The sequence below is a fragment of the Ascaphus truei genome, chromosome 1 (genome assembly GCF_040206685.1).
Source record: "Ascaphus truei isolate aAscTru1 chromosome 1, aAscTru1.hap1, whole genome shotgun sequence".
In the NCBI taxonomy this organism is placed as follows: Eukaryota; Metazoa; Chordata; class Amphibia; order Anura; family Ascaphidae; genus Ascaphus; species Ascaphus truei.
Window position 1 is genome coordinate 93587073 of NC_134483.1, and position 26231 is coordinate 93613303.

The 26231-nt window shown below is 39.6% G+C and overlaps 1 protein-coding gene across 2 annotated transcripts in view; it reads left to right on the top strand.

The window, feature by feature from the left end:
• MRPS27 (mitochondrial ribosomal protein S27) overlaps positions 1-26231 on the top strand; it is a 107238-nt gene that overhangs the window by 47123 nt on the left and 33884 nt on the right. For both annotated transcript variants that reach the window (XM_075591907.1, XM_075591916.1), the window contains exons 5-8: positions 16278-16392; positions 18168-18246; positions 20919-21034; positions 22330-22432. In XM_075591907.1, coding sequence (XP_075448022.1) covers positions 16278-16392; positions 18168-18246; positions 20919-21034; positions 22330-22432 — 413 coding nt within the window. The remainder of the gene's footprint in view (positions 1-16277; positions 16393-18167; positions 18247-20918; positions 21035-22329; positions 22433-26231) is intronic.

The following is a 26231-nucleotide window of genomic DNA, read 5'->3' on the forward strand; positions in this document are numbered from 1 at the left end:
CGCCGACTCTTCTCTGTCTTTGACTCCCTACTCAGACCACCCTCAACTGCCTCTTCTTCCTCCTCCATCTCACCTCAGGAATTTGCTGATTATTTCAAGGATAAGGTGAAATCCATACGTCAGGACATCCCCTCTGTTTCCTCTTCCCATCCTACATTTCTTACTAACTCTCCTCCTGCCTTCCTTGACTCTTTTTTCCCCTGTCACAGAGGAGGATGTGGCACTGCTGCTCTCCTCTTCTCCAACTACCACTTGCCCTCTTGACCCCATTCCCTCCCATCTCCTAAAACCTCTTGCTTCTACTATAATCCCTATGCTCACACACATTTTTAACTCCTCCCTCTACTCTAGTACCTTTCCCTCCTCCTTTAAACATGCAACAGTCATACCATTACTCAAAAACAGCATGCTTGACCCTACCTGTCTTTCTAACTAGCGACCTGGCTCCCTCCTGCCATTTGCCTCTAAACTCCATGAACGTCTTGTATTCTCTCGCTTGCTCCATTTTCTCAACACCTACTGAAAATTGACATGGCAAAAACAGAGCTCCTAATACTTCCTCCCAAACCTGGCCCCACTACGTCCTTCCACATTACTGTTGAAAGTACCATCATTCACCCAGTAGCCCAAGCACGCTGCCTAAGGGTCACACTCGACTCCTCTCTCACTTTCTCCTCTCACATTCAAAACGTATCTAAAACATGTTGCTTTTTCCTCTGCAATATCACAAAGATACGCTCTTTCCTTTGTTGCTCGACTGCTAAAACGCTAACACAGGCTCTCATTCTCTCCCGTCTCGATTACTGTAACCTCCTGCTGTCCGGCCTTCCTGCCTCTCACCTGTCTCCCCTACAATCTATCCTAAACGCTGCTGCCAGAATCACTCTGCTCTTTCCTAAATCTGTCTCAGCGTCTCCCCTCATGAAATCCATCTCCTGGCTTCCTATCAAATCCTGTATCACACATTCAATTCTCCTCCTCACTTTTAAAGCTTTACACTCTTCTGCCCTGTTAAATGTCCTTAAATTCGCTTTTTCTGTAGATTCACATCAGTATAACAGAATTCAGCATTCTTGTCGTTTGCACACAAAAACAAAACGTTTATTTTGAAAATAATTACTTACATACAAAAATAGTAAGAATGACGATGGTGATGTTTCAAATAGATTGATATTCTTAAGAATAGTTGCACATAGTAACCTTCTTTCTGTTAATATTCTCTTCAGGTATTAACATGTCCTTTTCTCCTCTTCATGGTATTATCAATCTGGCCTGGTCTTTCTGCGTCTGGCCTATCTTCTCTCCATCCTTCCTTCCTAAACTCACTAAGCTCACTGCTGTATTTATCCATAAAGACCCACCCAGTCAGCCTTTAAAATGTTATACAGTATCCCAACATGGTATTCACCTACATTACTGATGTCATATGAACTACTTCTGAACATATAAGTAGTTTCAAACTTACTGAATTGAAAAGTCTTATGGCAGCATTTTTCCCAGTTAGGACTTGCAGCTGTTCAACAACTTGAGGCCACGAATTGACCTTTTGGGTCAATTCTGTCTGTCAGAATAGATCTGACCTTTCACTTAGAATACTGCACATGTAACAATAACTGAATATACAATCAGATAATATATAGATATGAAGGAAAGTCCAGACTATTATACTGTATACTTTAACATTCTGCCTTTGATAACAGATTCATTCATTACAATATAATTATTGCTAAATTGGATTTCTTACAGCCCCCCTAAATTAGATTGTAATAGAATCACTATAAATCTTTCAAACAACCATACATATCACATTCAAAACTTATCAAACAGAATGTCAGAATACAGCATACCTCTGAATTACTCTGCCTTCACAATACATATTACCAAGAGTTGAAAAACAATATATCATGTTATAACAATGTACAATGATGAAGACAAATGAGATATTTCCCAATACTAATACATTATAACAGATTTCTTTAAAAACTTTCCCCATTAAGCCTGTAATTACCCATCATGTTCTATCTCTTTTAGTTTACCTTCTTCATGTTGAAAAACAATTCCTGCTTTTAATTGTTTTTGTAACATCTGAAGTAAACCTTCATCTTTTTAAATTTCTTCGGTCCATTTCTCCCAAGAGAACTCAAACTCTTATTTGAGATATATTAAATTGTAATGGAACCATATTTACATCTCTCAAGAATGTGTAAATATATTCCTATTGGATTTCCTCCAATACAATTTAATTTTTCAATCATTAAAGGTTTTTACTGTTTCAATACAAAGTAAGCATGAATGATAAATAATCTTGACCTGGCGTAATAAACAAAGTATTTTAGAATAAAAATGTAAACAAGCGTAAAAAATCTATCCGTTAAGTCTTGCTATAATTGTGTAAAAAATAAAAATCTGGATATTGGAGACTATAAAATAATAACTGAATATTACTACCACTTTCTAGTACTGTTCTAGGAAATAAAACTCTTTCTTTTCCTAATATGAACCTTTAAAGAAAAAATAATAATACTTGTACATACTGTACATTACACCCATAAATCTGTATCATTTAGAACCAATAAAACTTCTTCTAGCAAACTTCGTTGTACTCCTAGATATGTAATTCCCCCTTGTACTTTTTCAGTATTGATTATTTCTTTCAATAGTGCCAGTAGTAATAAATATAATAAAAAATAGTAATTTTGTCCTTTTTGCTAAAAAATGAAAAAATATTCAGTCCCATAGGTGATGACTCTTGTTGATTTTCCTCATTCTTCTTGACTCCGATCATCCAATCGTATTCTTTATTCATCACACAATTACATATGACCTGTAAAAATATAGCAGTATCATTATATTGGTAAATATATTTAATCTTAGTCCATCTGGACCATACACTTACAGTACTGTCTACATGTTACATACATAAATCACAAACATAACCTTTAACATAATGTTAATTATAATGTTAACTATATCATAAGAGCCTTCTCAATTTGTTTACCAAATACTTTTTTCATTAAAAAAAATGATCATAATTGTCATCTACTTCACTTCCCCCCTTTTAAAATTTTGGAAATACAGAACACCTATTTTAATTCCTAAATTTTAAATCCTATTCTACCAACTGATTATGGATGATACTTTAAATCTTTATTTAATCCATAAAATTTCACATGTAAACTTCAATCACTAAACCTGTGAAATGAGAACCCCTATCTGACTCAAGAATGCGTGGAAAACCCCATCTGGAAAAAACATGGTTCCATAAAACTCGTGCTGTAGTAATTGCATCATTTTGCTTGACCAGAATGCTCTCAACCCATTTTGAAAAGACAGCTCTCGTAATCCAAGCATATTTTAACCCATTCTTCCCTGAGGGTAAGGAACCATTGTGATCAATTTGCCATGTGAACCATGGGCCATCTGCTGGTGCAATACATTGGAAAGGTGGTTTTTGTCTTTTGAGCCTAGGATTTCCTTTTAAACTTTCCAAAAGTGTCTCTTGTCCTACGTGACCCAAACTTTCATGATTTATGGCCTTTTCTTTATGGACACGAGAAGGCTTTAAATCAACCCGGGAAATAGCAATGGACGTATCCTTTGCCTGTTTCTCTGTAAAGGAAAGGAGCTGCATATCTTTGTGTCTGACTGTCGCTGTGGCACTAGTCTCTGTAAGCACTACATTCTGTTCTGTTAAAACCTCTTCCTTAGCCAAGGAATCAACTATTGCATTTCCTTCAGTGAGAAAATCCTGTCCTGTTTTTTGTGTTATTTGGAAATCTTTCTTAAGTGTTGGCTTGACACAAAAATTATCACTGATTTCAGGTAATTGAAACTCACTGGTGACCATTTCAATTGGACAAACACTTCTCTCGTTACCATATTCAGAAGGATTAATTAACACAGGCTTTCTTCCTTTAGAATCTTTCCAAATTGCCTTATTGCCTAAATCCACAATATTACAAAGAGGTGTTCTTGGCAACATTGGTAACTTTTCTTTTGTTACACTTAACTGTGCCTTGGTATCTATTAAAAACTCTGTATCAAACCCCCCTAAGGTTCCTTCTTTATCCAAAGTTACTGGAGTTAATACTTCAAGAGGACGTGGTTTCAGATAGTCTAGTCAGGATGAATTAACTCTTTCGTCTATGTGAGTTATGTTACAAACCTGTTTGTGTGTGAGATCATTAGTGTCTGTGTGCTGAACAAATACATTCTCTTTCCGCAAACTTTTTTGTAGATCTAAGAATTTGTCACAGTTTCTTCTATAATGCCCTATTTCTCCGCAATGAAAACATTTAAAACCTTGCAGCCGCAAAGGCTTGTCTGTTCTGCAGTTGTCACTCCTGTCACTCTGACTGTTCCAAGAGCTGTTACCCCTCTCAGTGTCATAAAAGACATTTCTATCATTAACAACTTCTGAGATTTTAAGTCTGGGATTATTCTGCAAAAGCTGACGTCTAATATTATCAATAAAAAGAGCAGCAACGTCTAATGATTCTTTCTCAGAAGCAATTGCTAATGTTACTGGATCTAAAAATGTAAAAATTTTTACAAATGCTGTAATCATTTTCTCTTCAGAATCTTGATCAGAAAACAGTAATTTGTATGCAGTCTGGAATTTTAACATAAACTCAAAAGTATCCTCTGTAATTTTGGGTTTAAGATCTTCCAAAATATCAACGGTAATGGCATGTCCGGTGGAAATGTAAATTAATTGATTAAGCCTGTCTATGCAAGACCCTTGTATAAAATCACCATTCTCATCCTCTTGAGGCATGCTGACAGGCATTTTTAACCTTCGACTCATGTGAGTTGGTAACCACAGTTTGTAAATCTTATTTTTCTGTTCCTCAGTCAAATTAAATCGATCTGTATAAGATTCAAAAATGTCTGCATTATGAAATGCATCCAGGTGATTTTTATAATCAGGTATATCTTTTAATACCTTCATTAAATGATCGTGAATCTTTAAATTCAGTGTGGCTGCTTTGTAATGGAACTTTTTCCTTGTCAGTTCTGTGCTGCTAATGTCAGTCATATCTACGTCTGCACTAGAACTAGGAATAAAAGACGCCCCTTGAGTATCTTTTTTCTTTTTGTCTTTACCAGCAGCGCATGCAAATTTGATATTGGATGTTTCAATTTGTTTTTCTAACTCATGTATGCGTTTATGTAAAATGTTACAATTTGAACATTGATCAGTTTTTACAACTTCAATTTTATGCGAATTCTCATCATTGAAAACCATCAAATTAAACACTTTGATCATTTTCATGACATTTCTTAATTTTTTCTTATCTTTATGCATAGTTAGTATTTTCTTATCTATTCTCTCATTTTCTATTTGCACCTGATTCCACAGAGAACTCCACAATTCAGTGTCAGTAGATGTATGAGGTAACACATTTAACATCATATTACTGTCATTTGCATATGAATTAATAAATTCCATTACTTACGTTTTGTTAAGTATTTTCTTTCACCGAAAACTTGTGCTGCAAAAACTCGAATTGTTCCCCCACAAACGTTGCAACGTTTCTTTGAAGAAATTCCACGCTATTCCATTCAGCGCATACAAATGCTCCAGACAATGCTCCCTGCACGTCCCGCAAATGTACCTTCTTCCTTGGGAAACTTGACCAGACAAAGGCAACCCCCGAACAGTCCGTCTCCCTCTAGGAGATTCGTGAAACGTGGTTCTCTGTCTCTGATCTGTTAATCAACTGTAGTCAAATCTACCAAAAACTTGACACTTCTTTTATTCTTCGGTTCGTTTCAATTTTTTCTCAAATCTTGGATCCAGGATGTATCGACCACACCCCCTCTAATCCAAATGTGACGAAAAAACTGAATGAAGGCTGGCTCGCCAATGTTAAATGTCCTTAAATTCGCTTTTTCTGTAGATTCACATCAGTATAACAGAATTCAGCATTCTTGTCGTTTGCACACAAAAACAAAACGTTTATTTTGAAAATAATTACTTACATACAAAAATAGTAAGAATGACGATGGTGATGTTTCAAATAGATTGATATTCTTAAGAATAGTTGCACATAGTAACCTTCTTTCTGTTAATATTCTCTTCAGGTATTAACATGTCCTTTTCTCCTCTTCATGGTATTATCAATCTGGCCTGGTCTTTCTGCGTCTGGCCTATCTTCTCTCCATCCTTCCTTCCTAAACTCACTAAGCTCACTGCTGTATTTATCCATAAAGACCCACCCAGTCAGCCTTTAAAATGTTATACAGTATCCCAACATGGTATTCACCTACATTACTGATGTCATATGAACTACTTCTGAACATATAAGTAGTTTCAAACTTACTGAATTGAAAAGTCTTATGGCAGCATTTTTCCCAGTTAGGACTTGCAGCTGTTCAACAACTTGAGGCCACGAATTGACCTTTTGGGTCAATTCTGTCTGTCAGAATAGATCTGACCTTTCACTTAGAATACTGCACATGTAACAATAACTGAATATACAATCAGATAATATATAGATATGAAGGAAAGTCCAGACTATTATACTGTATACTTTAACATTCTGCCTTTGATAACAGATTCATTCATTACAATATAATTATTGCTAAATTGGATTTCTTACATGCCCCTCCTTACATCTCAGCTCTAATTTCTCGCTATGCACCATCCCGACTCTTGTGTTCTGCTCAAGGATGTCTTCTCTCTACCCCCTTTGTATCTAAAGCCATCTCCTGCCTTAAACCTTTCTCACTGACTGCCCCGCACCTCTGGAATGCCTTCCCCTCAATACCCAACTAGCACCCTCTCTATCCACCTTAAAACACACCTGCTTAACAAAGCATATGAGTAGCTCCGTGGCTAACACTATACACCTGATACATAAAGCTTGGCCCCTTGCAGACGCACTTACCAGTATGCCCTCCTACTGTATCTGTATGTTTCTCCTACCAATTAAGATTGTAAGCTCTTCGGAGCAGGGTTTCCTTTTCCTAAATGTTAGTTTTATGTCTGAAGCACTTATTCCCATGACCTGCTATTTGTATTATTTGTTATTTACATGATTGTCACGTGTATAACTACTGTGAAGTGCTATGTACATTAATGGCGCTATATAAATAAAGAGACATACATACATACATACAAACAAGATCCTACTCTACTCAACGTGCAATTTTTATTCTGACGGTACAGTATATTGGAACAATAGTACTGAATTAAATACTGCTACTGATTGCGTTGGTAGACCAGGAGGATAGAATCAAATATTGGAGTATATTTATAAATCCAATCTTATTGAAAAGCTTTTTAATCGTAGCCCTCGATTCACAGTTGGGGATATGTTAATGTAAAAGTAAGAGAGATGAATAAAGGTAGGCAGAAATAGCAAGTTGCATCAGAGCCTGTAGCTGTTAATCTTAGAATCCTGCGTATGAACTTCTATATCATTCACACATCAGTTGCAGCATTTCCTAGTGCTGATCTGTCTTTAATGACAAGTATCGTAGTATCTGCCAATATTGGTGCACGATTTCTTCAAATCGCTGCGCTAGAATTGCTAGCCTGATGCAAATATCTAGGTTCTGTGACCCTTCTGTGAAATGAATAGTAGTACCTATTACCTATGAATAACGTACTCTCTCATAACCCATATAACTTACTCATTCTTGTTTCAATATGTCTCGCTTATCCTCCCCCTCCTATGTTGGGCACTGTGTAAATAAGCCCGTAAAGGTGATCCTGCTGCTCTCACCGACATGTGAAAGACATATACGCATCTCTGGAGAAGAGGCATGTTTGTTGTGGCTATTACCTCTCAACATGAGAATGAATGATGTATATTTGATTGTGTTTGCCTAACCTTGTGCTTTCACCTGTTACCTCTGGATGAAATAAGAGGATTTGGAGGCAGCCATGCAAGTCATTATGGTTCCCCATAGGGCCGTAAAAGACCTTTTTAGTTATTTATTTTTTATTGCCGCTTGTTAAGGAGAGTGCACCTCTCGCATGATTAACAAAGGGGAGGGAGCAACAGTTGAATTAATGTTGTTAACCTGTAGTGTGTAACTATGTAGAAATTGGGTGGACTGTTGGTAGTCAAGTAAATGATTTCTGAAACAAGACCTTTATTTATTTTGAAGGATCAATGGGGGAGCAGCATCAGTTTTTGTGGTCTAAAATAAAATTATTTTTTTTCTAATTCTCTTGTCTACCATATCCTTTATGTGCTTTTCCTTATGAAAACCACTTCCCCGAACATTTTGTTTTCTTTTGACAATTTTCAAATATTGTCATTGGCCACCTCCTTTGCTCAAAATCCACACTGGACGCCCTACAGTGATTCCACTGGGTTCATAGTTTTGAATGATTTGAAATGTTAAATATGCTGAAACTGGATCAGCGTTGTACAGATCCCAGTGTTATTCTAACCCTATATAACTCACTGTTTCAATATGAAAACCAACACACTTAGGCCGCGTCCATACTGAGTGCGATGGCGGGCGTGCTGAGAACAAAAGGCCGTTCTTCAATGAGGTCGGCCATAGAGCACGCGGACGATTTTAAAATTTTTGTTTTTTGTACGGAAAAATAGTTTGATTTTGTCGCGCGACTGACAGGTCACGTGAGCGGTTCAGTCAATGAGGGCGACGTCATGGGCACGTCGCGTTTCCTCTTCCAGATCCTGTGGCTGCGTATCGCCTATGCAGCAGGCACGCGCTCTGTTGCGCGGCTACTAGTTACAATGCTTTAGGTATCATAGTGCACTGACACTTAGGGGTGATTCTATATAATCCAAAGCGTCTGACCGCAAAACTCCCATTGCCTTCAATGGGAATCATCTGCGATCAGCCACTTCAAAGCATATACAATCAGCCCCATAGCATAGTCTAAGTTCAGGTGGCCATTAGGAATTTAAACTTTCCCCGCCTATACAGTAAATTAACAGTGGGTTAAAATATTCAAACATTGTCGAAGCATTGATGCTGTAATTCTTCTATCGGATGTGGCCAAGTTAAGGAAACTAGATTACTCATCTTAATGTCTCGGATCCATACTAAAAGTGCATATCATGCGCCATCTTCTTCCCTTCTATTCTTCTATATAGAGGTTAGGACTGTTCCAAAATTGCACAATATTACAGGTGTGTGTGTGTGTGTGTGTGTGTGTGTGTGTGTGTGTGTGTGTGTGTGTGTGTGTGTGTGTGTGTGTATCCCTAGAGATCCAATATACCAGCACAGCACAAGAGATAATCACATAAAAGTGGTTTATTGGGTCCAAAATGCACATATATGCCAGAAGTTTCCAGGGGACCGAAATGTCGAGTATATGTGCGCATTTTGGGCCCAATAAGCCACTTTTATGTGATTATCTCTTGTGCTGTGCCGGTATATTAGATCTCTAGGGATCCTCACAGACTAACTATTTACCATGCACCACACTTGCCTCTGCTGAGGTTTTTTTTTTCCAGTGTGTGCTCTCTTTTGAACGCTCTCGCTCACAATAAAATCTTCTTTAATCGGTGTTATCGACAGTAAGGTACATGGAGACACAAATCTAACATGTACACGCAGTGCAATTAAAATACAGGTCAGACTGGTCATTCTTTACTCATTTATTAACTCACACGTGCCCATTGGGCATATATCTTTTTAATGTCTCGGGTTATTTGCTATCTTCTTATCCATACCTCACTCTGGTTTTCCACCAGCTCGTTGTTCCATTGCTACTTATACCAGTATTTTGTTCATGATGGTCTTGCGAGTAAACATTATTGGGGGCTTCTGCTTTGCTTACTCTCTTATGCAGTGACCCTGTGGCTTAGAACTTATCCCCCCACTGTGTACACTTCCCCTAGTGCCCCCATCCGTCTAACCCTAGAGGTTGAGCGGGTGTCTCCCTTACCCCCATAATTCCTATATATGTATGTATGTATGTATGTATGTATGTATGTACTTACACACATACGTGTGTGTATGTGTGTGTGTATATATACATATATATATATACATATACATATACATATATATATATATATATATATATATATATATATATATATATATATATAAAACACACATATATATTTATATACACACATATATATATATATATATATATATACAGCTCAACCCCCGTTATAACGCGATCCGTTACAACACGAATCCGCTTATAACGCGATGTTATATATATATATATATATATATATATATATATATATATATATATTATCCAGTAGAGATATCACATTATTACATGAAGCATGGCTTTGTGGCCAAAAAACCCCCCATTGTGCCGTCTTTCTAATCACAGTAGCCTGAAGCTATGGTGTCCAATACATGAGCAGATGGGGGAGTAGATCAGAGCAAGACTGGTGACTGTAATAATCTGATAAATGTTTTGGAAAGCGCACTCATTCAGATGGAAGAAACATCCCTGCAACTACAGTAGCCACTGGTACAGCACGGCTCCAGGCTGCAAGCATCTGCACAGCTTTATTACGGCTCAGTGTTCTGTGCAGGAAAAGGAAAGAATGACTGATATTTATTTGTTTGTTTTTTCAGATGTAACATTAACACCCCTGGATTTTGGCGTTACACATCGCTCAATATATTAATGACTGGTCACGGTGACTTGGCATTTTTGCAAGCCACGATAAAACTGGGAGATAAAGGGAATTGGTCAATTAGACGGGATAAAAGTGCAAAGCAGCTTTAGATAACATTATGGGTGAAAATATGCTGCTGTGGCAAAATTGTTTCCAGCTTCACTTTGAATGCAAGAGAGAGCTTGATGCTAAAACTGCACCTGAATGTTCAAGCAAGTCCTAAATTGCCTTTGTTATTCTTCACCTCACTTTCTGTTAGCCAAATAGACTATAACTTATACGTATAATCATTATGTGCTCAATAACTTGGTAAAAGCAAAATAAAACCTTATCTGGTGAACCCCCTTTTGTATGTAACGCAGCCTACATACAGTACATTATGATTAATGTGCTCTGATCTCTGAATTATCTGTAGCATACAATAATAAACCAGCAATTCGCGAACATCATTAACCATTTCATATTTCTTTGTTCACAAAAATGTTTCTTTTGCTACATATTTTCTGCCAACTCATGAGGTTAATCTCCAAAATGCCGGTTCTGGGAATCCAAAGACAGTACAAATGCTACATGGCCATCCCTCGAGATTAGAAGAAAGGAGATTGCACCAGCAGCAAAAGAAAGGGTTCCCTTAATGAAGGGCAGTGTAAAAGCTGTAAAAATGTTACAACAAAGATTCAGTTATCAAATGAGTTTATTCAGAGTGCACACAGTGGAGACAGCTTCAAAACAAAAAGCTCTCTCCCAGATAACATGGTATGCCATATATTTATACCCTAAAACCTAAACCTCCACTCCTTTATGGGGGGGGCTTGCACGTCACTAAATATTACCTCATTTTGTAATACATAACAATACTAAAGCTGATGTCATTTTGTAATACATAATAAATGTATGTAAGCTAAAAATCATTATGGGGTTAAATGTGATGTCAGTTCTGCCACTTGGCACATTGTATGAGAAACATTTTCCCTGTACGAATCTGAGCTTATCTTACAGGCTTCTCATAATATCTGGCCTGTTTACACTTTCAATTTGAAGCTGATTGGATGAGGAAAGATCAATAAAGTCAGCTAGGAGCGAAAACATTCCATTCTCTCTTTCACACAGATTTCTTCACATAGAAAGAAGACATTAAAACTCACAAAGACAAGACAAGATGGTGGACTAATATAGTCAAACAAAATGGCTTCTTTGACCCTCATGCTGTTACGTCAGACCCCCTAATGTCTCAACTTCGTCAGCAGTGAACATGTAGAATTTATAATATAATAATTTTATTTCATATAGTGCTTTTCTTGCAATGGGACTCAAAGCGCTTCACAGTTACAGTACAGTTACAGTACAGTGCGCGGTAAGCAGCACATAGGATTTGTACAGACACAGCCCCTGCCCGGATGAGCTTACCATCTGTGTTTTGGTACCTGGGACACTGGGAGATACACTGTAAAATGACACTAGGAATTGAACCAGGTTCCCCTGCTTCAAACGAAGTGACATTGTTTGCAGTCCGTGTCTTTACTCACTGAGCCACTCCTTCTGACCTATTTTTAAAAAATGAATCTGCTTTCCAGTACCCCATAAACTGTCTACATATTTAAACGGGTTGGTTTTGCAGAAAAATCAATACATGCTCTATATTCTAAAAATTCGGTACCACTCTTTTTATACATGCATTGTATTTCCCTATAGCAGTGGTTTCCAACTTTTTTTTTGGTTAAAGAATTCTACTATGTGAAATTCGGAGAAACCCCAACCCTCCCTAATAGCGGGTGAGATCAGATGCATTGTAAGGAACCCCAACCCTCTCTAATAGCGCGTCTGAGATCAGGTGCATTGTAAGGAACCCCCAACCCTCTCTAATAGCGCGTCTGAGATCAGATGCATTGTAAGGAACCCCAACGCTCTCTAATAGCGCGTCTGAGATCAGATGCATTGTAAGGAACCCCAACGCTCTCTAATAGCGCGTCTGCGATAGGATGCATTGTAAGGAAACCCAACCCTCTCTAATAGCGCATCTGAGATCAGATGCATTGTAAGGAACCCCAACCCTCTCTAATAATGCGTCTGAGATCAGGTGCATTGTAAGGAACCCCCAACCCTCTCTAATAGCGCGTCTGAGATCAGATGCATTGTAAGGAACCCCAACGCTCTCTAATAGCGCGTCTGAGATCAGATGCATTGTAAGGAACCCCAACGCTCTCTAATAGCGCGTCTGAGATAGGATGCATTGTAAGGAAACCCAACCCTCTCTAATAGCGCGTCTAATATCCAATGCATTGTAAGGCTGCGTCCATAGAGGGGCAGACAGCGCGGACGCGTCCGCACGCTGAGCAATCAGATTGCCTAAAGGCAGTGATCGTGTCTATACAGCGTGCATGCGCGCTGAAGCGGGAGGGGGCACGCGATGCGTGTGAAATCAGTCAAACTGATTTCTCGCGCGATAGGGCGGTCACGTGAATGGTTTGCCCAATGAGGGCGAACCAGCTCCGTGACGTCACTGGCCCACCCATAGACACGCCCCCAGACGGCACGCATGCTAAGGCCAAGGAAAACACCCGCTTTCCCTCAGCCTCCGCGCGCCTCCGCACGGCTGCAGTGTCTATGGACGCAGCCTAAGAATCCCAACCCTCTCTAATAGCGCGTCTGAGATCAGATGCATTGTAAATTCTTCTGTATTTGGTACAATTTTCAAATGACCAGAAAATTGCAGGGAAACCTTTAGGGGTGCCCGAGGAGCCCCAGGGTTCCTAGGAACCCTGGTTAAAAAAACACTGCCTACTGTCTTGCAAGTACAGCAGCAACAGCTGTGTATTACTTTACATTTTAGACACATTGTAATTAAATTAAAATCTAACTCATGGGTTATAACTCTGTTGCATGTAAACATCAACTTTTATAGAAAAAATAAAAGAATAATGTTTATGGTGGAGCGACGGTCAAGACTTCTAATTTGATAATTGGTGCACATTTGCAGAATTAGATGATACGTCTGAGCCAGTCTTCTAGCTCCTTTTGAGTTCTGATGATGCCAATGGTTTGTACAGAACTGTGATCATGTACACTAAACATACAGATCCTATTACAGCTGCTGCATTGGGAAGATTACTGTGTCTACGTTTAGACAATGACAAAAAAACAATTCGGACGTGTCTTGAAACATCATAGATTATTATTTAATAATACATTTGTATATAATGGTCATAAAGTAGCAATCCCTTTATTTTTGGAATTGTATCATTTTTTTATTTTTTTTTACATAATTGGAAACAGGAGGAGGCCCCACAGAGCTGAACTGCTCTATTGCTATTTGCTAAGATACTTACCTTTTTTGTGTAGGTAAAATGACAGAAAAATCAGAGGTGGCTGCCGGGGTTGTCCAATAGGAAGCTGCAATATCTTGCTCTGATTTACATTGCGGCTTCCTATTAGGCCGTGGGACTTAGGCATAGATGGCAGCCCTATTGATTTCCCCAAAAGAACCAGATAACTGGCACATAAAAAGGTAATATCTCCGGAAACGAGAGGGGGAGGGAGATTAGAAATAGTGTGGATCAGCTCTAGGGGGAAACGAATAACAATTGAGTAATTGGGATTTCAGGTTCTGTAGGAAGGATAATTATTAACCCCTTGCCTCTTAATATGGCCCCTTAAATCCCGTTTATCCCACGTGGAGTTCCATTTTTGTGCCAACCTCCTTCTCATTCTGCCTAGTTGCCCGATCTATTTCACGTGACAGAACCAATATAAATTGTAGTGTGCATTTCTTCATACTTTGAGTACATCTTTTGTCCCCTTTTTTTTTTGTTGCCAGTTTGCTTTCACTCATCAGTGATTGCAGCATGATACAGTATTTAAAACAACCCTATAGTTCACAGGCAATATGATGATTTTGTCTGGGTTTTTTTTTTGTTGTTTTTTGTTTGTGGCTTTTCTCTTTCTTCAGAAACATCTGTTTCCACGTCAGAAACACTAAGATGTGCAGGAGAGCCTTTAATTCAGGGTATCATGGGATTAATTTATCTTCTAGCACGTACATATAAATCCCTCGTAGGAATTTAAGAAGACAGATTATATTGTACAAAGTGTTACAAACATTGTTTCTACTGATTTAGTTTTTCTAGAGAAAAGAAGAGCATGGGTAATTTTATATATATATATATATATATATATATATACATATACATATATATATATATATATATATATATACAGTGTTCGACAAATCTATACATTTGCTCGCCCCGGGCGAGTGGATTTAACCCCCGGGCGAGTAAATATTGGCCCAAGCAGCACACGTTTGTGTGGCGAGTAGATTTTTTGATGATTTGTCAACCACTGTATATATATAACAAAACAAACAAGAATGATGTAGCGCCTCTATTATATCCTGACTAAAGTTAATACATTGAAGAACCAGTAAAGCTAATCATAAATGCGTTTAGTGGGGCGGCAAGATATTAGCCAATACACAATGATAAAGACTAAGTAAAAAATACAATAAATTAATTCAATATGGTTTTATCAACACTATAAAAATATTGAAATGATAAAAAATGCATATATGTTATACTATAAGTTTAATAAAAATATATATTAAAAAATATTGTTAACGAATATAAAAAATGTTTAAAAAGTGAAGAAAAAAACCGTTGAAAAAACAAAGTCCTGTTCCAATAGTAATAGCAACCAGGTTCCTGCAGCCCGTTTCAAAGGGATCACCAATCCCTAACCATATCTGTAAAAAAAGAAAGAAAAAACAGGCGCACACCTAGTGCATTAATATCATAAAAATTGTATTCATACATAAACATAAAACATAAAATCGAACAAATGCCCACTCACAAAGGTACAGCAATAAAAAGCATGTATGAGATTGGCTCTCATGTGCCAGCAACACGGTCCTCACAGTCCGGCTCGAGGCAATGGCGTCGTCACGTGACCCTCCTTCGTGTAGACGGAAACGGAACGACTCCCACTCAGTGTTCGACAAGAGAAGTCCCTCCGGAAACCAATGCTTTGGAAATCCTCTGTATTGATGTTGGGGCCGTGTGAGACACACAGGAGCTCATTTCTCACGTCCAATAGCGGCAACGTTCATAGGCAAATGGCGGCAGCAATCTAACCACGCCCTACGCATTTCGTCATCGATGATGACTTCATCAGGGGATCCCGGATTGGTTTCCGGAGGGACTTCTCTTGTCGAACACTGAGTGGGAGTCGTTCCGTTTCCGGCTACACGAAGGAGGGTCACGTGACGACGCCATTGCCTCGAGCCGGACTGTGAGGATCGTGTTGCTGGCACATGAGAGCCAATCTCATACATGCTTTTTATTGCTGTACCTTTGTGAGTGGGCATTTGTTCGATTTTATGTTTTATGTTTATGTATGAATACAATTTTTATGATATTAATGCACTAGGTGTGCGCCTGTTTTTTCTTTCTTTTTTTATATATATATATATATATATATATATATATATATATACTGTATATATATATATCTAATGAAAGCTGCCTGATTTCACAGGATCTGCAGTTACTGTGTTAGTAATTAGAGAAAATCATTTTTCAGTCACAAAAAGGGTGTCGGGTCACTATTTGTTGTCTACTGTCTGCACTGTCCTACTGTACTTATTGCAACGAAATAGAATGTTGCATATATTTAATTCTCTCTTGCTCTGCCCTTAAGGTTTCGTCATAGTTCAAATTGCTGGTACTTGAGAAACTGGACAATACATGGTTGGATCCGACAGTGTCTTAAATATGGAGCCCAAGACAAAGCTTTGTACACCTTGAACAATAAGGTAAGATTGTTTAAGGTGCCGTATTATTGATAGCATCTGTACAAGGACCTAGTTAATTTTGAAAAACCACATCAAAAGCATCTTCACTACATATAATGTGTATTCTGGGTGCACAGATACCAATTTACATAAAATAAACCTGTAACACTACTTTAGAGTGTAATATCCTTTTATAACAAGTCGTCTCCTTTGTACTTGGGTTGCGATTGGCCCTGGTACACATACAGGTTGTAAGTTAAACAATAATAACATGATTTCCATGCATTCTACTTTTGGTATTTCAACAAGATCTTTTTTTTTTCCTTTTTAATTGATATTTATTCAATTGCAATTAATAAACTATAAAAACGTGTGTGTGTGTGTGTGTGTGTGTGTGTCGGTATCTTCCTCTAACAGACGTCTACATGTTCCCTTTCCCGTCCTTCTCAAGAGCCAAAGGAGGCAACAGAGAGGATAAATAACATTAGTGCTGCCAGCCATCAATGTCCAAACCAACTTACATTGTGGAAACGCTGAAGATTAAAAACAATTTGCTTTAAAAGATTACAGTATAGTTACATAGTAGATGAGGTTGAAAAAAGGCTTCCGTCCATCAAGTTCAACCTATGCTAAATTTAGACAACAGATACTTTATCCTAAATCTATACTTATTGATCCAGAGGAAGGCAAACAAAAAACCCCAGAGTCATATCATCCAATGATATCTCATAAGGGCAAAAATAAATTCCTTCCTGACTCTAAGAATTGGCAATCGGATTAATCCCTGGATCAACATCCTTCCCATGTATACTTATTTGGTATATCCCTGTATGCCTTTTCTTTCTAAAAAGATGTCCATACTTTTTTTGAACAAATCTATTGTATCTGCCATCACAGTCTCCATGGGTAATGAATTCCACATTTTAACTGCCCTTACGGTAAAGAACCCTTTCCTTTGTTGCTGGTGAAATCTCCTTTCCTCCAACCTTAAGGGATGCCCCCGAGTCCTTTGTACTGCCCTTGGGATGAATAGTTCTTTTGAAAGCTCCTTGTATTGTCCCCGAATATATTTGTGTATAGTTATCATATCCCCTCTTAGACGCCTCTTTTCTAATGTAAATAAATCTAATTTAGCTAGCCTCTTCTCATAAGTTAGATTGTCCATCCCCTTTATTAATTTGGTGGCTCTTCTCTGCACTCTCTCTAGTTCACCTAATGTATTTTCTTAGGATTGGTGGCCAAAATTGTACTCCATATTCAAGGTGTGGTCTTACTAACGCTTTGTAAAGGGGCATAATTATGTTTACTTCCCTTCCATCCATTGCCCATTTGATGCAAGATAAGATCTTGTTTGCCTTTGCAGCTACTGCATGACTTTGGGCACTATTGCTAAGCCTGCTGTCAACAAGCACTCCTAAATCCTTCTCCATCAAGGATTCCCCCAATTTATCCCCATTTCATTTGTAATTCGCCTTTTTATTCTTGCATCCCAAATGCATAACCTTACATTTATCTGTATTAAACCTCATCTGCCATTTACCTGCCCACGTTTCCAGTCTCTCCAAGTCCTTCTGAAGAGAAATTACATCCTGCTCTGATTCTATTACCTTACACAATTTAGTATCATCAGCAAATATAAAAAACAAAACATCCATACATCTTATGCAGATACATATCTGGAGTTTTACATTAATAAAAGGTAAAGCAATTAAAAGTACTGTTATTTTTTTCCAGAAGAAGAAAAACTCGGCGTACCTTATTTGTCTTTAGTTTGTTTCTCTTTTTTGTTGGTACAGGTTCAATATGGAATTTTTCTTGATGCCTTCACAGTCAACCTGTTACTGGATACATTCATAAAGAATGAGAATTATGCAGGTATAAAGCTCTATTTATATATTCTATACTCAGATGGACATTATGACATTTTATTTGTGTCATTTTATTGTGCATCGATAGGTGGTGCATTATTTTACATCCACAGAAGAAGTTCCTTCATTCGCCATTTGAAACTGAACCGTTCACGTCCTAACAAGTTCAGAAGTTTCATCATAGACAATAATTGAACCTTTGAGGTATATTCCTTCTAGAAAAGTCATTTGCCATGGGCAGGTTCAGAGATGAATGTTACTGCCAAGGCACGTGCTGAATACACTCATCATTGTAGTCTCTGGAAGAATGTTCTGAGCTTGTCTGTGCCCGAGTCGTGTGCTACACTAGTTCTGAGATATCTCCATAGAGGAGAATGATAAATCATTTGTTGAACCCTTCACTGCCTGAGGATTCTGCTGCACAATCCGTTTTTGATATGCAAAAGGTTAACTAATCAATATTGTAACATAAATACTGAAAAGCTCACATGAGCATACAAAGAATTTGTACAAATTGTGCACACAGAATATAATGCAACCAGACCTTCATGATCCCTTTTCTGAAAATGTCTTCATCCAACAGTTAAATCCAAGGTGGCCAAGGGATGCTGAAAACATCTATTTATGTGTCTCAAAGAACCAGTGTATCAAAGTAATTACCACCTCTTGCACTGCATGTATTATAACGTAATTACATCATGTGTTTATATAACTCCTCAAATTATTTGCATTGTTTCCTGCATTTGGCACAGATGGAGAAATACATGTGTTTTTACTGTATTTGTGTGACTAGGCACCACACTTTGCTTGAGCTTTATACACATGCTCTCAACAGGTGAAAACGACAAATTCTCAGCCCAATTACAATTTTAATAACATTGATATGTCTGCCCAATATAATTATTGGTGGGTTTTCGGAGGTGTCTTATCTCCCTTCTGCAAGAGAAGTGTTTCTGTGACTCTTTTACATCACTCCGTTTCCTGTAAGTGAGCCTTGTTAATCTTCTACTGTACCTTTATTGAAATAGAAAGTTATATTATTTTACCTTTCTAGCGTTGTCTGAGTTTTTATAGTTTTCCAAAATGGTGTTTATTTGTTTTTACATTAAATATTTTGATTGATGACACAGACATGCATCTTTACGTTCCCTATATGCCCCTTTTATATAGCTGCTACGTTTAGGGACTTATAACAATATTAAGTTCCACGGCTGTTGGTTCCTTTTTCAGACGAAAAACCCCATTGACTTCAATAGTGACTTCAATTAAGGGATTTTCGACCATAAACGGCTGGAACTTCTGCTTTCGGGTGTATAAAATTACCCTTCTAGTGTTTAATAGTAAGAGTTTTCTTGGTATAGGTGTTTTTTCAGGTCAGTAAATTGTATGATACATTAGTTGCAACAGAATGTATCTTCCTCTTCATTATCTCAGAAGCATTGTAACACATTGATACAACTTCTTCTATTGTGGAAATGAGTACATTGACTATCTATTCTTTTGTTTTCCTCTTTATTACATAGCAGGCTTTGACTCCAGGGAAATGGCCTGTTCTCTACATGCCTAAAATACTGTGCCTGACATGATGGACTGTTTCATGTGGCCCGTTTTTGCTACCCATTGTGTTGATTTTGATGCAGATTTCATAGAATAATGAAGGAACCAATTCATGTTCTGGGCTGTGCTTTTTGCTATTTAATTTGCTTGTTGGCAAAGTGATCATGAAGGATTTGTGTGTAAAGTGAGCTCAGAATGATATTTTCCAATGTGGTAGAAGTTGCTGAATGTTTCTGCTACAATTAATGTGAAGTTTCAAAGTAATGTTTAGTGGGGTGTACTTGTAAAAAAAAATATATATGTAACCCTGTTTCCCCCCTCCACTGGGAAACTACCCTGGTTACTGCTTCTTGTGTGGTGCTGAAGCCTACCTGTGGTATCAGGAGAAGCTGAGCTGCGCAATGGTATGGGCAATGGGTCAGGCTTTAGGGACATTTCTTGGTTGCTCACACTCATGGTACAGCGCCTCCAGCTATGACAGGATCCCAAGAATAGGATATCAACTCCTGTCATTGGAGTCCATCTGCCTCCTGCCCAGTAACTGACGCCCAGGCAGAGGCAAGGTGCACAAGCATCTTTATTTTCTTTCTCTCCTTCCTTAGTGCAGCATAGTCTTCTGCAGTACAGGAATTCAGGATGGTGCTTGCCCATTGTCTTTGGCTATTTTGGTCTGGATGGTCTCTAGGACGGCCAGCCTAGAATGGCATGCTTGCCCAGCAATGGGGTAGACTCATAGCCCTCTAATTCCCTTTCAGGATCAGAGCCAGACCTCATCTCCTTCCACACCTACTCCTAGAGCAGGGAAGAACTCCACTCTCCTACGCACAAGCTCTCCCACAGGAGGGTAGTGCTAGACCTCCTCTCTCACACCCTATCTCCTGGGAGGTTAGAGTAGAACTTCTTTCACCCTCTTCCGCAGGAAGGTAAAACTGGTGTATCTATTGAATCTTACATTGCTTTGTGACACGGCAGCTTTAGAAATAAAACATTGCAAGTAATGTTTCGTGAGAACTGTACATCAGCTAGCACTATGCAGTCATTGCATCATAGTGACTGATTTTACTTTCTGCCCTGTGTGTATTACCCGTATTTAAACCATTTCCCTCTCCTGTTCTTTGCAAGATGCCGTATCTGTGGTCTATGAGATCATGCTTCAAGAGAGTTTTGAGGAGGTCTCCACACAGCTTCTTTCCCTCTATGTCTTGCACAAATATCTTTCGGGGAAACCAGAGCTCAAGGTAAGATATCCTGTAGAAATTAATACACATTTTTTTATGCAGTTAATATTTCTGTGTTTGCATGCATTTATTGCAATAGGAGCCCAGACAGACTGTGGGAACAGGTAAAGTTAAGCGCTATTCTCCCTCGTGATATCTTTTTATTTCTTTAATACATTTAATTAACAGTAGACTGGTTCCAATTTTAGATCCCAAAAATGAAAAGATCCAGTATTTAAATGTGATCGATATTGCGATATGATATAACACAATAAATTCATGGTGGTTTATACACCAGAAGTACTTGTGTGCTAAGACACCCAAATCTGTTCCTGATGCTAATACAAGAAAAAGCAACACGGTGCACCACAGTAAATGTTAGTTACATAGTAGATGAGGTTGAAAAACACATGTCCATTGAGTTCAACCTATGTTAAATTTAGTCAACAGATACTAATCCTATATTTGTATTTACAGTACTTGATCCAGAGGAATGTAAACATAAAACCCCAGTGAAACATTATCCAAAGCTGTCTCATAAGGGGAAAATAAATTCCTTCCTGACTCCAGATATTGGCAATCAGATTTCTCCCCGGATCAACATCCTTCCCATGTTTACTTACAGTATATGGTATATCCCTGTATACCTTTCCTTTCTAATAAGATATCCAACTTTTTTTTTGTAAGAGATCTATTGTATTTGCCGTTAGTTTTTTTAGTCACGCGACTGCAGCCTGAAATTTAAACGTCTATTGTTGCGGCAAAATGTAGCAGCGTCGATGCGCGCAGTGCCATGGGCACTTGAACTACTGTAGGCAACCAGGTTAGAGTCCTTGACGTACGCACAGACATAGCGACGCAGCCACCATGAGCTCGGCCTTATGCTGCTGCTACGTTGAGCAAGCTTGTGCTTGAGCTGTGACATCACCCACTCTCCAAGCATGAGCGCAGGCTGTCCTGCATAATTTTGCAAGTGCGAGCGGGGCTGTCGTGTCATTGGGTGGATTGGGGCTGTTTCTGTGTGTGTGGCTGTGTGCACTGACTACTGCTGAGCGCGCTTCCAAATCAATTTTATCTGTCTCCCCAAGCGCCGAGCAATAGCGGTGCCACCAGATTTTGCACATAACCAGTTGCATGATTTTTAATTAAACTGAATTTTGATGTCGGTTTGCATTTAACCGTATTGTTGTGGAGTTTGATTGTAATTAAGATGTGATCGGTTTAGGCCTCACCAAAAGAGACGCAAATATGGTTACTCCGTTTTATACAGTATGGCTGGTACCCCTATTTAATACATTTTGGTCTCGATATTTCAGTGGGATCAAGAGAGAAATCTTGGTGCTTCACTGTTGCTTGCTGGCCTTAAACAGGAAAACACTGCGGGTTACAGTGCACAACTCTTTGGCTACGCACTGATCGGTAAGTTAGACTGGCCAAAACCGTTCACCTACTATACTTTGCTAATAATCTTTGTTATTATTACTTGCTTCCAGACAGGTGTCTTAACAAATGAGAACTATATACAGTACAGTATGTCACAATGTGGGTCAAAATATTTTTTATGGTTCTGATTTTATTATTGCACATACTACATGAATCTACCCAGGACCTTCACCTTCGGGAACGGTCTGTACTTTTAACCAGTTAAAGAGGATAACAATACTTCTATTGTCTTTACTGCCTGTGTATAGTTTGACAGCGGAATTCAATCCTCAGGAACAAAAATCAATGAACAAATCATTGCTAGCCTTGGGCCTGTTTCCTTTAGCTCTTTCCATTTTCGGGTTATTCCAGCTCTTTCTAAAAAGAAAAAAAAAAGCATGAAGCAATACTTAGAACAGCAGGACATGATAGCAAATGAGAAACATTAACGATGTTGAGAAGTTTAAGGGGGTAAAATGGAGCAATTATTGCCTCTGAAAAAATATTTTAATATGCCTGTTAGTGTCTGATTTTAGTCTTCAACGTCACATGGTGAGTTGGGAGGATTTAATGTCATTGTCTGTCATTGACTAGGAGTCATGTAGCCACGGTGCAGGACATCGCACACGATCTTGCGGTCACTGCCATTGACTTGAAGGGCAGTTACCGCAGGATCAGATGTGATGTCTCACATCGCAGCTATGATCTGTTCTTTAGCAAGCATACTCTCCCAATCTTTCCTTCAATGGTCATCTCTGAAGAAGAAAAATCCTGGTTTACCAAAGAAACTTGTGGAAGTTTGTATTGAGAATGATTGCATTCGTGACGTTAACTACATGTTTAATTGTTTGCAAAGTAAAGCTCAACCCCATTATAGCGCGATCCGCTACAATGCAGATCCGCTTATAACGCGGTCTAAGCGTGGCTCCCGACACGTCTCCAAGGTTTTGTTTATATATATATATATATATATATATATATATATATATATATATATATATATATATATATATATATATAGCAATACGACACCATTTTGGAGACTCAATTGTGTGTCTCATCTTTAATACATTTTTTGGATCATTTCTGGAGTGCTGCCTTTTGATTTCGTCTCCAAAATGGTATCGTATTGCTTACTATTTGTATAGGATTTGCACCCTCATCAGAGACTGTTATTACGGAGTGCCTGTTGTTCCATTGCTTTGCTATATATATATATATATATATATATATACTAGCTGAGAGACCCGGCGTTGCCCGGGAGTACAATTTCCCGCTCCCCCTCTCTCTCCACTCCCCCTGTCTGTTTCTCCACTCCCCCCTCTCTGTTTGTGTTCCCCCCCCCCCTGCGCAGCTCCGTTCCCCCCCCCCCTGCGCAGCTCCGTTCACCCCCCCCTGCGCAGCTCCATTTCCCCCCCCCCCGCGCAGCTCCGTTCCCCCCCTACAGTGTTCTACACACACACACACGGTCCCCCACACACACTGTGTCCCCCCCACACACACACACACTGTCGTCCCCCCACACACACACAGACAGACACACACACACACTGTCGTCCTTCCCACCACACACACTGTCCCCCCCACACACACACACTGTCCCCCCCCACACACACTGTCCCCCCCACACACACACACACTGTCCCCCCCACACACACACTGTCCCCCCTCCCACACACACACTGTCCCCCCCCACACACAGTGCCCCCCCTCCCACACACACACTGTCCCCCCCCCACACACACACACAGTCCCCCCCCCACACACACACACTGTCGTCCCCCCACACACACACACACTGTCCCCCCCCACACACACACACTGTCCCCCCCCACACACACACACACACTGTCCCCCCCCACACACACACACACTGTCCCCCCCCCACACACACACTGTCCCCCCCCCACACACACACACACACTGTCCGTCTCCCACCTCCCCCCCTCCCACTCCCCCCCTCCCCCCCTGCATGTTATTATAAATTATAAATTAACCCCCGAGCACCGCGTTATAACGGGGTTCAGCTGTACTGTATATTTAGATTTGAGAAACCAGTAGAATAGTCAGTTATCTCTAATGGCGAATGCTAAGCACCCTTTCTTTTTACGGTCAGCTTCTCTGTGATTAAGAAAGCATTATATTACAAACTGGCCCCATATGTGGCTACTAAAAAAATTAATTAGCCAAATATGCTACGGCAAGCATGTCAAACTCGCGGCCCACGGGCCGCATGCGGCCCGCAAAGATTATCTTTGCGGCCCAGCCAATATTTAGCTTGCAATGTGCCAGGCAGCGCGCGCTCTCTGCAAAGAGGGGGGAAAAAAACCTCTCCTGATTGGCTGGCACTTGTTGGCACGCTGCCAGAATGTTTTTTGGGCCCGCAACAAGCTCTATCTGAGCTTGCAAACCAGGCCCGCCTCTTCCTGCTGCATGGAGCAAGTCAGGTTAGTACTGCTCCATGACTGCCTTGCTTCCCCCTTGCCCTCCAGCACCGATTCCCCCACCTGCTCCGATCCCTCCCCTGCTCCGATCACCCCTGCTCCGATTCCGTTCTGATCACCCCCCTGCTCCGATCACCCCCCGCTCCGATTCCGTTCCGATTCCACCCATGTGTCTGTGAGTGTGTGTCTGTGAGTGTGTGTTTGTGAGTGTGTGTCTGCGAGTGTGTGTGTCTGCGAGTGTGTGTGTCTGCGAGTGTGTGTGTCTGCGAGTGAGTGTGTCTGCGAGTGAGTGTGTCTGCGAGTGAGTGTGTGTGTGTGTGTGAGTGTCTGTGAGAGAGTGTCAGAGAGGGAGAGAGAGTGTCTGAGAGTCGGAGAGAGTGGGAGGGAGAGTCGGAGAGTCAGAGATGCCAAGTGTCAGGAACAAAACATTAATTTTATCATTGTTCTTGTTCTTTTTTTTATACTGTACTTTTCAAAATAAACCTACGTTTCTATGAAAATTTAAGTTTTTGTTTTTTTGCGGCCCACATAAACTTAAACCTTGTTTATTTGGCCTGTGTTAGCCTTTGAGTTTGACATGCTTGTGCTACGTACATAGCATTAATAGTGCACGTACATAGCATTAATAGTGCATGCAGCTCTCTCTGCATTCTAGAAGGTGCCAGTGCAATGGTTTCATGCCCCGAAGAGACTACAGTGAATGTTTTAGTACCAAAGCACTAGGAGCTAAGGTTGTTTGTCCAAAATCTCTTGGAACTGGGCTCCATCTTAAACCAGGAAGATGAGTAGAGAAAAACGGAGCACCATCCACAAACATGAAAAGATCCAGAGGGGGCTCACGCATAAACAATGTTGGACTTTATTGGGTCATACAACCCCACTCCCCCCACCCCTAATATTTCATATGATTATTGGACTTATGGAGGTATTCTTATCCCTTATATTACAAGGACAATACTGGATGGGTGTTTGTTTGGTAGCACCAGGCTTTCTCTATATTGTCAATCTTAAACCAGGTTTACCTCTCTCAATGACCAGTGGCCATGAAACAATAGCACCCAAACACTTTTTTTTTTCAATGCCATGACTCCTGGAAAAGGCATGTACAATAAGTTAAAAACAGTTGATATTTTTTCTACTGTGGGAATTGTTACACTGCTGAATAATTCCTCTCATCGGTTACTGCACTGGGTCTCAACTGCAGCAACCCCAAAACCTTGGTGTTTACAGGGCTTTCAGATACACTCATTTGAACGATCTCTTCCCCAAACAGGGAATCAGCTCCACAGCATATTGAATTAGGAGCCCTAGTGGGACATCACCCAAAGCACAAGAGCAGTGTGTGCCACATT